Source organism: Nicotiana tomentosiformis, chromosome 3, assembly GCF_000390325.3.
Source record: "Nicotiana tomentosiformis chromosome 3, ASM39032v3, whole genome shotgun sequence".
In the NCBI taxonomy this organism is placed as follows: Eukaryota; Viridiplantae; Streptophyta; class Magnoliopsida; order Solanales; family Solanaceae; genus Nicotiana; species Nicotiana tomentosiformis.
The window spans coordinates 76,191,315-76,204,842 of record NC_090814.1 but is presented as its reverse complement, the minus strand read 5'-3'; the positions used below and the strand labels follow the sequence as shown (position 1 = coordinate 76,204,842).

General features: G+C 33.8%; 1 protein-coding gene across 2 annotated transcripts; it reads left to right on the top strand.

Annotated features, from left to right (window-relative positions):
• Positions 1–3,965: 3,965 nt before the first annotated feature.
• LOC104092301 (K(+) efflux antiporter 5) lies at positions 3,966–12,794 on the top strand. 2 transcript variants are annotated; one of them, XM_009597863.4, is made up of 20 exons: positions 3,968–4,405; positions 4,839–4,882; positions 5,240–5,307; positions 5,398–5,482; positions 5,581–5,642; positions 5,767–5,842; positions 5,964–6,038; positions 7,798–7,869; positions 7,997–8,080; positions 8,153–8,221; positions 8,317–8,394; positions 8,504–8,592; positions 8,692–8,788; positions 10,049–10,102; positions 10,254–10,349; positions 10,916–11,104; positions 11,181–11,258; positions 12,124–12,168; positions 12,259–12,354; positions 12,462–12,794. In XM_009597863.4, exons 1-20 carry the CDS (start codon positions 4,171–4,173, stop codon positions 12,501–12,503), a joined length of 1,734 nt encoding a protein of 577 aa, XP_009596158.1. In that variant the 5' UTR covers positions 3,968–4,170; the 3' UTR covers positions 12,504–12,794. The 2 variants fall into 2 exon arrangements, with proteins under 2 accessions (XP_070053252.1, XP_009596158.1); XM_070197151.1 differs by lacking the exon at positions 10,049–10,102 and having other exon boundaries at positions 3,966–4,405.
• The last annotated feature ends 734 nt before the right edge of the window (positions 12,795–13,528 follow it).

The window sequence follows — 13,528 nt, the reverse complement described above, 5'->3', positions numbered from 1 at the left end:
CTGTGGTTTCAGGTTGGTGAAAATCAGAACGAAAGTATATATATGAAGTATAAAGAGAAGAGAAAGGGGTGAAGGGGGTGACAAACGTGTGGCGACCACAGTCCTCTTTGTGATGTTCATAAATCGAGTGGAACTTACCATATCCACGTCCTTCTTTTACGTCCAAATTTTGTGATTTCTATTGAAGGGAGAATACCGAAATTAAAATGGAAATTTGCTTTGTAAAATTTTCAATCTCACCAAAATAATTTCTTGCTTCTATTACCTTTTTAACATGTCCACATTGACAAAATTTCAAAAATAATATTCTTGTTATTAGGGTCGTTTGATTTAGGGACTATTTATACATTGAATTATAACGTATGAATTGTTATTAATAATAAAATCACGTTCAAATATAAATATGACAATTGTCGGACACCAAATTTTAGGCCGGCTACTAATTTGAGCCACAAGTGATGTGAGTGTTGCAAATTTGAATGAAAGCTATCTAATATTATCTCAAAAACTAATTATATAATAACTTTTTGGCACTATATATGGTTCTAAGGTGGGAGGGGAAGGAAAGATGAGTGGTATACTTATCTTCGCTGGAATGTAAATGAACCTCTTTTCCTCTTATTTGGCAAGAGAGTGTTATTACGTGCAATAGTTAAAACTTCATCCTTTTTGGTTGAAATGTAAAGCAAGATGGAAGATAAGCCTACTGTTGATACTTTACAAGTTTACACGGAAACCCTTTTTAAAGGGTATACAGAATTTTAAGCAACAAGAGTGTTCAAATTAGTTTTGACACAAGTGAAATGAAAGCAAAAGATGTACACTTTTTTGAGAAAACCTTGTTCATTTTTGTCATACTTCAGAGGGGCGTTTACTTTAGTTTGACAATCAAGTACTAAACCTCTACCACTTTGTCAATTACTTTGAAGTATGACAATGTGCTGAAGAGTTTAAATTTACTTGACAATTTGCTGTTACAAGAAAGTGGTGGCAAAATGGTTAAAAGAAAACAGTTAATCACCCTTATTATCCACTGAAAAATGGGTTGAATAATAAAATTTTAAAAACGGGTCAAATATGGATAAGAACCATAATATCCATTTAGAAAATGGATAACCAATGGGTTTAACTTTTACATTTGTAAAACCTCAAATTTGGGGTTCCTCAAGTTTGGAAGACTAGGAATTTTTTCAAAAGTGATCATATTCTAGAAGTCATGGATAATATGGTTACTCATATTATCCTCCGATTAATCCGTTTTTTATCCGTATTAAACATGGATCGAGTCGGATAATTTATCCGTTTTTTCATTACATGTTTTCGATCCGAACCATATCTCACCCGACCCGTCCCATTGCCCCTCCTAGTTACAAGGATTGTCAAAGATAGCAACAAAGTAAATCTCCAAAAAAGTAAGCACTCCCAATCACCTTTGATTGAAAAGGAATTAGACAGGGAAGACAAAAACTTTAGAAACAAGACATAAAATTACGAGCAGATTAGTTTTGAGTGTTTCTTTGTCCCATTTGGCTTGTTTTTATATAGGACATTTTTTCCAACTACTAATACATAGACCAAATCTATGCTAAGATCATCCGGTGGTTCAAAAGAGTACGGGGCTTAAAGCTGAATCGTTATTAATGGTCTTTGGAGGCAAAGATGTTAATTATATTTTACAGTTAACTTCTTCTAATATTTTTTTCCTAATTGATAATATAGCAAATATATTTAATCATTCTTGAGATATTAATATTGTTGATTGATCTTACGTAAACTTTTATTAATTTTACTTTCGAAAAACATATTTCTGTTGGGGAAAATGTCTTTATTTTTCTATTAACAATATTATATAGGCATGTGAAAGAAGACTTAAATCTTTTTATTTCATTGAGTATATCAATTAGAGTATTATCTTCTGCTTTATAGTATTTTTATTACAAAATAAGTCAAAAAAATCAATATGGAGCTAATTAGCTCAAAGTATGTGTTACAAAAGCCATTGTAAAGTAAAAGTTAATCCAAATTGAAGAGAACAAGGGGAATGAAGAAGAAAATCATTTACGTGCATGCCATTCATCTGTTATAGCTTAACCAAATTCTCCCAAAAAAAAATAGCAATAATATTTAGAACTATGCCATAATGATTATTGTTATAACAAATGATTGATCAAAGGATTTACCTACCATTATAAAGAATTATAGGAGTAAAAATAGTTTGAAAAAAATGTTGTTATGTGTGTCCATTGAGCAGAGTTACTCAAGAAATTCGCACTTGACCTTTTTAGTTCATTACCTTGATTGAATAGTATGTCGAACATAAGTCTAAAATTTTGATATGAGATACGTTTGGAACCATCGCAAGATCAGCTCAAAATATATTTGACTTTCTTAAACATATATATCTGCAAATACTAGTAGTATACTTAGCATCATCTTAAAATATGCAAGAGATAAATTTTAATTTCGCATAGTGATGGCGAAGCGAAACTTATCCTTTTTTTAACTCTTTAAGAGTTAGACGAAGTGTAATCATATATATACTCAACAAATGAGTTTTCCTCCTCCGATATGGGACAATATTACTTTGTAAAGGAGGAAAAAATCAAAATTTTATTTTTCTCTCAATTTCCCATTCACCTCAATTTTGAACAAAAAAATCCAACAAAACATAGTTTACCCATCTCTTATTGTAAGAACTACTTACATGTGTTAAAATTTATTATAACGTGATAAGTTATTGTTGTCACTATTTACCTACAAAAAGAAGAAAAAAAAACAATGGGATATATAAACCACGTTTCTACGACTGCAACTAATTAAGGATTTGATGGGATGGTTTTCCAAACTAGCAGGAAGTCAAAGGAAAGAAGCAAATTAATTAGAGGGCTCTGTTTTAAGGAGTTTTAAGTCACTCCTGCTTCCTCCACGTGCCAATTAGGCAAAGGCATTCAGCAAGTGCTTAAATAATTGTAGTGACACTGACATGGCACGACGCTATTAGCTTGGTGACATCCAAAAATAGTGATGAGAGTGTTCTTTGCGCCAAACACTTAAATATTTTTTTAATACGTGGTATTTTTAAAATTAGTTACGTAGTTTTTTTTTTCTTTTAAAACCAGGGAATTTCTGAACAACTTTTTCGGTCAGACTTGTATTGTTTGTTAGTAACTCTATTTTTTCGATGTAGTTATAATTTTAAATTTAAACACATGGCATTTTTTTGAAATTAAATCATGTTTTGAGAAATTCATTTTGTCCAACCATATAAGCAACAAGCTTGGCCGGAATTCCATTTTTTCTGTAGTAGTTACAACTCTAAATTCCAACACATGGCATTGGTAATTTTTTCTTTTAACTCACATATTTTTTGGAATCCATATTTTCCTACCACATATATAACAAGCCTGCATAGAAATCCATTTATTTATGGTGTAATTTGTAAGTATAGTTCTAAATTTTGACATGTATTTTTTTATTATTTTATCTTTTAAGTTTGTGCAGTTATTTTGTTGTTGGTGAAATCTATTTTTTCCAGCCATGATTTATGACAAGCTTGGCCAGAAAATATATATTTTTGGATAGTTCAACATTTTAAACCGAAAGAAGAACAAATAAAGGAGAGATATAAGGAGAGAAAAAAAATTGTTTGGTCACATGTGACCATGTGTTAATTAGTTTTTGTAACAATAGATAATGTGAAAACTTAATTTTACATTTTATTTTTCTCAAACTAATGTAAAGTAGGGACAATAGAAACTTCACAGGCGTGCAAGTTGCAAATTGATTCAGGTTTGAGAGAGCTTTTATGTATTAAACATTCTTTTATTATACATTATATACTATAATTTCAAAAAAATATTGTAAATATAATAATTAAAGGTATTTTTTAATTCGTAATATTTTAAAAAAAATCTTAAAATTAATAGATATAGACCTTAAAACTTTATAAATTGGTCAGGCTTGGATCCCGCCCTGGAAAAAATAACAGACCCTATTCTCTAACTTCTTTTCAATTTTTGCCTTCGATCTGAAGAACTGATAGTTCAACAACAAACCCTTTTGCGTCTCCATTTCCCCTTTCTTCTTCTTCTTCTTCTTCTTCTTCTTCTTCTTCTTCTCAATCTCAATCTCCTCCAAATTTCTCTCTCTATTTTCCGGCGAAGTGTGCAAATGGAGAGGGTTTTGGTGAGAAGAGAGAAGCTTCGAGCCTGGATATTCCTCTTCCTGTCGGTTGCTTATTTTGGCAGGATGACGGCCTTAGCGGCTAGATCTGAGAAGGAGATTAGGGAAAGGTTTTACGGTAATTTAGTTAATTCTTCTGCTCCCGACTCTAACGACGGCACTATTGCCAAAATGTTCGATCGCGTCCTCGAGAAAGAATTTTCTGAGAACGATCAACCTGAAGGTAAGGTTTCTCCATTTTTCTCTTTATTTTTTTACCTTTTTTTTCTTTTCTTCAGATTTTTTTTTAATCACTGGTTTCAAGTTGATTTATTTTCGTGTGGTATTGAAAATAGAATACAAATTGATGCTGTGTTTCAGTCTGTTCATGACAAATTTACTTTCAGTAATTAGAGTTTACTATAGCTTAAGTGGCTTAAGAGGGTACATCTAAAAATATTCTTAATGGTACCATTTTTGTGCCCGGTTGATGGAGGTTATGGTAATTGATAGCATATAGTGATATATTATACACCTTTTGATGATGCATTAATGTCTTATGCTCGATTATTGATAAACAACCTCTCCAATGTGAACTGAAGGAAAATGCATTCCAGTTTGTGTGGTTTGTCTGATGAAATATTGGATTAATCATGTTGCTTTTGTCACTTGATTAGGTTCGGATGGGAGCAGCTTTAATAGTACGGTGGCTGATGAGAAAGTAAGCTAAGCGACTAATACTTGTCACTGATTTGCTTTTTGATCATGTTAATTGTTACCTCTGATCTTAAGATCAGTAGAAGATTATTTGTTGAAGCTTAGGCAACACAAGAACTGCTTATTTAGCTGGTAGAGCAATGTGCGTATTTTCTTTGCCCAGAGCGTGTAAAATTTGAAGACATGCATATCCATTCAATCTTCAACGTCCTATGTTTTAAAGTTTATCTCCTAATCAGAGAGCCAACAGGCCCAACATTATGACATACCTTGTCGCAGTGTGACACTAGTACAATTTACTTTTGGTTCCGGCTGGTGGTTCTTTGCTCTTTTATGAAAAGTTTACCTTTCTTTCTAATAGGGAGTGTTGGAGACTGTAGCCAAAATTACCCACGAGAAGATCAAGAAGAATGAGACACAACAGACAAAGTATGCAAAGAAGTTGTAACTAAATAAATCACATCTCCTGGCTTTGGATGAACTTTGCTGAAGTTATTCATTTATTTGTCCTTTTTGCAGTGATACTAGATCATTCAAATTACAAGATGTTTTTTCCCTTGAAAATGAAGGTTCTGATGATGTAACTACATTGATTGACAAAAAGGTAAAAAATGTATGCTTGAATTGGTATAGAAAACATTGGTCAATATCTTTAACGTGTGCTTAACTAGCTCTTTTTTATACTGTTTTGCTTGATGGCAGGACAATGTGTTTGTCATGTCAAATAAGAAATCAAAATATCCAGTGCTTCAAGTTGATGTGAGGTTGATGTTAATCCTTGTCTTTCTGGCAATATCGTTGATGAAACATAGATATTTTGGGATTTTCATCTTTATGTAGTTTTCACAGCTAGTGACATTTAGTTTTTGCTAAAATGTGTTTCTGCAGACTTATCTCAGACTTGGTGGTGGTTATAGTCTCTGCTGCCATTGGTGGAATCATCTTTTCTTGTTTAGGACAACCGGTTAGTCTTTTGAGAAGCTTGTGAAATCTTCCTTGGTCGATTATGATCTTTTGTGCTTATAAATCTAAATATTTATTAAACCCAAGTACTCAACTTGTTTAATCATGATTTCCTGTGTTAGGTTATTGTTGGTTATCTTCTTGCTGGCTCATTAATTGGACCAGGGGGTTTGAAGTTCATCAGTGAAATGGTACAGGTATGTAATCCACACGGCTTATGAGGAGCAATCATATCTGCTTGTTTGTCGTTAATGACCATAGATGAAGCAACAATGTAATCTTGTAATTTGGTATTCTTGTCCATATGGACACTAAAAATATTAACAGACAAAGATAGAGTACATGAGTGTGAAGCGGAAAAACAGAACGAGTTTTGTTTCCTTCAGTTTCTTTATTTGATGAAGAGAGGTGCTTTCTTTTTGTTTGTGCGTTTGCTTTGGGATGCTTAGTGGTTTGTTGTTCAAACCAATTCTCATTTCTTGTCGTATGTGATACCATTGTTGGCTGCCAGTTAGTATGCAATCCTGGCAGCTTGAGTGCTTAACACTTCAATTAACAAGCAAATACTCTTTGTAACTGGCTCATGCATGGTTGATCACTTTATATTCTTGAGTTGCGTTCATTCACCTACTCCTACATTCCCAAGGTTGGTATCATTCAAATATAGAACAGAGATTTCCATCAGTTTTAGTATACTAAACTTCTCTTTTTAGGTTTGTAAATTGTAGATATGCGTCTTCATTTTTGTCTCCATCTGCTGTTACAAGCAAGCTAGTGTCCCTGCTATTTCAGGAAGCCTTTGTATTTCTCCGGATGGTACTAGTTTCCTTGTTATTCTAAGATTTCGACTGCTTCATAATTTGCTCGTTGTTTAGCAAACATTTCAGATTTTCATATTCCAGACTTTCATAGATACCCAGACCCCCCAAATGAGAAGAAAGAGACAAAAGAACTTGATTCAAATGAAAAGACATGAATGTTTTCAAAATCATGTTTGGGTTTGGAAAATCATTTTGGTGAAGAGTTTACTGATTGAGCGCTTGACTTCCTATCTAGATTTTCTGAGAGACTAAGAATCACATATGATATCCTAGCATTTACGAGTTAGGGCGTCTAGTAATCTATATTACACTGGTGCATATTTAGGTATCTTAAACTTCAGATTTGACTTAAAGTAGTTTTGCAAATCTTAGCAAGTATCGAGCAATTCATCTTGTTATCTAAAAATAGCCCTACAACTTGGAGAAATGATCCTTGTATTCATCTAGTTTACATGACATTAATCCAATAAGCTTATGCAACAATGTTTCTGCAAACATTGAATCATGTTCGTTCTGTCGATTGTGAATAGTTGCTCCTGATAAAATGCATTATTTCATGTACTGCAAAAATAGCAGAACCGGAGGTGCAAAAAATGGAAAGGTTTTCAGATATTCTTTTTGATTTTTGGAGTTCGTGGAAAGTAGGATAAACAGACGTCCAAAGGGTTGTCTAGAATGGAGTTATTGCATGCTTTCATAGTTGGTGCAAGTTATTGGTCTTTCTGTTAGTATTTCTTATGCATCCAAGACTGAATTTTTGTTACCTGGTTATGTTATATTGGATAGAAGGTTGTCTGGTTGATCGTGTTGGTGTCTGTCATTCATATCTCTAACAGAAGAGCATCTAAGATTGGTCTGAAATGGAACATTATATGTTTACATGACTACATCTGGCTAAGCACGTTTCAAGCAAAATGCTGCAGCCTTTTGACTTTAAAAGACTAATACATTTGGCATGGATTGTGAGATGTGTATTCTTTTGTTGTTATGTCCTTTTCCTTTTTGAATAACTAGAGTTTGATAAATACAAGTCTCTGAAGTTACTAACATATTCTTGACTGAGAACTCATTGAATTATGATGTAATTGTGTGGGCTATCCTAAGCTCATCTGTTTCAATGTTGATTGTATTGCAGGTTGAGACCGTTGCTCAGTTTGGAGTTGTCTTTCTTCTATTTGCTTTAGGTCTGGAGTTTTCCTTGACAAAGGTGCTTTATATCATTCTATGTGATGCTTTTTCCATACAACTGTTAGAACTAAATTGAGAAAATATCTCGGTATTTCAGCATATATCTTTCCTTACTTGGGGCAGTGTCCTAACATACTATCATGCAGCTAAAAGTTGTCGGCCCTGTTGCTGTTCTAGGAGGGTTGCTTCAAATTGTTATCCTTATGTTTCTGTGTGGCACAACTGCAATGGTATGGCTCTGGAATTGAATTTTGCTTCTTCAATTACTGATGCTTAATTATGCAATCTATATTGGTCTGCAGTTATGTGGTGCAAACTTGTCAGAGGGAGTATTTGTTGGTTGCTTCCTGTCAATGTCATCAACAGCAGTGGTATAATATAAAACCATGATTCTTATCAGTTTTTCCTTGTCCTGAAATAAGGTAAGTCTCATTAATGATGTACTTTAACCATCTTAAATAAACAGGTGGTGAAATTTCTAGTTGAGAAAAACAGCAACAATGCTCTTCATGGTCAAGTGACGATTGGAACACTGATTTTTCAGGTAAAATCTGTGTATTACCAGACATCGACACATGTTTATTGGTCATTTCATTTATTCATATCTACATATTACAAGAAGGTTGGTCCTTTTCTTTTTTATTTATCTCCAGGACTGCGCTGTTGGTTTATTGTTCGCTTTGCTTCCTGTTCTTGGAGGTAACAGTGGGCTTTTGCATGGAATAATCTCTATGGGAAAACTGTAAGCTCTTATGGGAGTGCTTCTTTCTACATTTTTTGTTTGAGTTGGCAGCAATTTGAGGCTTAGGGAAAGACTAAATATACTGTTTGCTCTGTCTAGGCTGCTCATCTTGTCCATGTACCTCAGTGTTGCATCAATTGTAACTTGGTCATTTGTTCCCCGATTTCTGAAGTTAATGATACGGTTATCTTCTCAAGTGAGTACCTCTCACAGTCATATTTTCATTTATTCTTTGCTCCACATTCTTTCTCCCCATCCAATAATAGTTGGTCCCTTTAACTTGCATGGAGAGCAATGAGAAAGTTTGAGTGGTTTATTACAACTGACTGTAAATACATGTTTCTTAAAGTGTGTCTATCCTGAAAATCTTGATCAACTTTGATTAGCGATGAGATTAAGAAAAGAATGTTCAAATAGATTATTCTATCTTGTAGAGAAAGGTTTAACTAATATTTTGAAGTATGAAAGCTACAATAGCTGGACAGAAAGATGTCACATCGTGTCTAAAGTACAGATCTGTATTAGTTTCAATTACAGTGGAATGGTAAACTTGTAGTTAAGCAAATAGGACAAATATCTGGGACTAACCAAATTGACGGCGGGTCAAGTTTTTTCTGGGATAAAGGGAGTAGTTGTGTATGTAAGGTAACTTGTCACAGGCCTCGTGAAGACAAAAGTAATAGTGTAATACAACATTGTAGGATTTTCTATTACTTATAATGTTTGAAGATGTAAACTGGATCTGATGGGTAGGCGGGGAAAGAATTTGTATCAAGTAAAAGTGCATCGATAAGGGAAAGTTTCAGCAGAGTAAATCATTACAAGCTCCATTTGCTTTTATCATTACCAACTTGATCATCATCAGCCAACCAAATAAGTACAGAAGGCCATTTATCTAACACTAGGGCTGCTGATTTTAGCAGTTTATATTATCCTTTAGCTGCTCCTTTAACTGTCAGACCTTTTCTGTTAACTGGAATGAGATCAAGCAGAATGAAACTCTTTCTTTAGGTTGTATTTTCTTTATTGAACGTCAGAGGGCAATACCACTGTTCTGATCTTGATTTACCAAATTTAACTTATGTCAGAATCCACCTAATTTAACTGAATAATGCAATGATGATTTTCCTAATCTAAGGAACAAAAAAGATGAGCTTTTGGCAGAATGGAATTAAGCCTGAATCATGATTTCCTTGGAATCGACCATTACAATCGTGGGGCTGGAATGAAATCTTGAAATCATGACTCTTTTCTTAGGTGATTCCGCAGTATCAAACCGGCCATAATTGTTTGAAACTACAGCTTTTGTCAGTTGATGCCAGGATATGATGCTGACAATAAATAATTTATATGAATCAGCTCTACTGCATGTGTTTTTATACACTTCTGAGCTTCGTGCTTTATGCCGTTTTTCCTTTTCACGTTGTTTGCTTTCTGAATTCCTTGTCATTTTCAGACCAATGAATTGTATCAGCTTGCGGTGGTGGCATTCTGCTTATTATCTGCTTGGGTTAGTTGGAACGCTGTCCTAATATTCTTTACCAAAAATGGGGATATAATATATTTATTCCTGAAACATTGTAAATGCATTCTGAAGAATTCGCGACTACCTAGTAAGCAGTGCCAGAGAATACTGAAGATATTTCTTTTTGATTCTTCAGTGCAGTGATAAGCTGGGACTCAGTCTTGAGCTGGGTTCATTTGTAGCCGGGGTTATGATATCCACAACAGACTTTGCACAACATACCTTGGACCAGGTATTGATTTATAATAGGATGTTTCTTTGCTCATGCTTTCATTAAGACATAAAATAGAATGTAGACCATGAACAAATCTATGAGGCATCCTTACTTCAAAGTTCAATTTTCTATTTCAACTCACCAATCTTATGTATATAGATGTTGCTATGAGTTTTCTCATTTTTTTTGAACATTCTGGCATCTTACAACATCTTTTAACACAATGATTTCTGATTTGGTCATCTTCTTCTATTTATATTTTATCTACTGATTTTAGAAAATTTCTAATCTCAGATATACTTCCCTTTCTCTTTCATCGTTCTATCCTTCTTCCGTCTTGTTTTTACATTAATGTCTTGAGTAGGTCCTTCATTACTTGGTAAGAAAATTTACTATTCATCAGTAGCTGTATTTCTTTTTCATTGTTGGATATATGGAAAAAGAAAATATCAGAAATAGCTGTTTACTTACCATTCTTGCTGTACAATAATGACAGATTGCATACTTGGAAGCATCAGACTATTTTTACTTTAATTTTCCCAACTATGCTTTGTGATTTTGAAGTGTCTTAATTTTACTTGTAGGTGGAACCAATTCGTAATCTCTTTGCAGCTCTCTTTCTCGCTAGTATCGGAATGCTGATACATGTACAGTTCCTATGGACGCATGTGGATATCTTGCTAGCATCAGTTATCTTGGTTATAGTTTTTAAGACTACTGTAGCCACCATGATTACAAAGGTTTTTGGATATAACATTAGGACATCAGTTATTGTAAGTCACCCATTTAAACACTTGTTAGACAAAAATTATATTGCCTTTTCTTTTATGAGTTTGAATGACTTTACAGGTTGGGCTTTTGCTTGCACAAATTGGAGAATTTGCATTTGTGCTCTTGAGTCGTGCCTCAAACCTGCATATTGTTCAGGTGATCTCATCCTACCTATCTATTTTTCTCCTGTTATGTTTCTTATAGTTTTGGACCTTCCTCTTCATAATACCTTTTAGGAGGCAAAAAGTTTTTTGCATTCAAAGCGCAACACTGATCTCCCCATGCTCTTCCACTTAATGTCTTAAGTTTATGAAATTAAGGAATTGCACTTGCTTTTGTGAAGATAGATTATGAGCTCCAGTGTTTATGTTGTTTTAAAGTAGGTAAGATGGCACAATTTGAATTTATATACAGATACAAGGTTAAAGGCCACCAAGTGGTTCTCTAATTTCGTTTTCAATCACAACTCTGCATGACAGTGTGTTTTACATGTACGTATAATGTAATTTGCATTTGCCCTAGTTGAATTATAAGGTTTTAATATATCAGTCATTGTGTTTCTAAATAGTAGATATATACAACTCTCTAGTCGGCAGTTTAGTTTCTTGATGAACCTGTAATTTTAAAAAAAAAGGAGACACTTGTCTTTTTTTTCCTGAGCCAAGTTTTCCAGGCTGTCTAGATGTTATAAGTGTAACTGTTCCACGTAATGCCACCATTAACATTTTTTCCCAGTGAAGATTAGCTTTCAAGAAAATTTAGAAGACCTCCTACTTATTTTATTGTTTTTAAAAAAAGAAAGAAAGAAAGAAAGAAAAAAGCCCCTAAAGAAACTCTGTTTGTTTTGCATTCAGAAACAAGTCTCTTGAATTCATTTTTATCTTGCAGGCTCCTAGATTAGGTTGCTTTAACTGATACTTTGTGCCATATTCTCTAATTTCACCAAGTACTTCATTTGTTCCACTTAAACGCCACTTTATCACTTCTATTGAATTCAGCTAAGTTTCTTTTACATATACAGGGAAAGATGTATCTTCTTCTGCTCGGAACAACTGCTCTAAGTCTTGTGAGCTTCTAAATCTTCAAATTGTTTGAGGATATACTTCCCATGCTATTTGTTTCTTATTTGATGTTTATGATTGATAATTTTGTGCAGGTTACAACTCCAGTCTTGTTCAAGTTGATACCTGCTATCATGCACCTGGGAGTTCTTATGCACTGGTTTCCTGTGGAAAATATCACTCCGGATGAGGTAGTTTTTCTTACTGGGATCATGGACTAATTGACATGGTGGCCGAAAATGCTGTTTTATTTTCCAGGTTGATGCTAATTGTAGATGGGATGAATTTACTTTTGCAGGAGAAAGTTTCAATGATCGAAGCACACAATAGAGTATTGTAACATTTGCTGTGATCAAATCCAGTAGGATCAAAAGCAATGGCTAGATGGCAGAGAATTGTAAATACCCAGTTTTGGCGGGCAGTAAATTCGATGTGCATTACACAGCCTGAACTCATCAAGGGTGCAGAAGTTAGATAATTTGTTTTGTACATAAATATTCTTCTGCATTTGGATGTTGTACATATTCCCACTTTTTTGTCTCACAGAATTGTAGCTTGATCTGAAAAAAACGAGATATACCTTGACATTTACAGGGAATGCCAAAGAAATTATCTGCCGTCCAGTTTTCTATCCTTTGGACTTCGAAAATTTAAATTGCTTCAATTTAGGAGCAATTTCCAATTCCTTGCAATCTAACTTATTACTCGAGTCTCGTATTTTCTAAGAAATAGAGGAGAAAAAGATAGACACCACGGAATAAAAGAAGGATCAAATCTAGGGTGACGCATCTATCTAATCTTAGAAAACATACGTGATAACCTGCTAAGCAACTACCCTTAGAACTACCGATAAGGGGCACAAATGCTTTTCGAGACATAGTGTCTTTTCTTTGAAAAAAGGAAAGAACATGTACGTCCCATGCAGATAAACGAGTTGAGAAATATCCGGAGAAGTGAAAAAACAAGCACTGTTGGTTCTCTAAAAACAAAAATGCACTTTGAGCTTTTCTCAAAGTCCATGTAATTCGAGTTGTTGGTACTAGTCTAGCAACAGTAATGGATTTTCATAGGGGCGAAGCATTTTTTCAAAAATAATTCGAAAACATTATTTGTTTATGAAATATGATAATGATTTGAAAAAAACTTTACAAATTTTCAAATTCCCCAAAAACGGTTTTGGGTGAATTTCTTTTTATTCCACTCACAAAACTTCAACTTTTCTTCAAATAAAATGCATGTCCAAACATAACTTCAACTTTCAAAAATTATTTTTTAACGCAACTTCAATTTTTTTTACCAAGTTTCAATCAAATCTATGTCCAAACGCTATCTTAGAAACCTGAAATATTCAGTTTTGGGACTTTA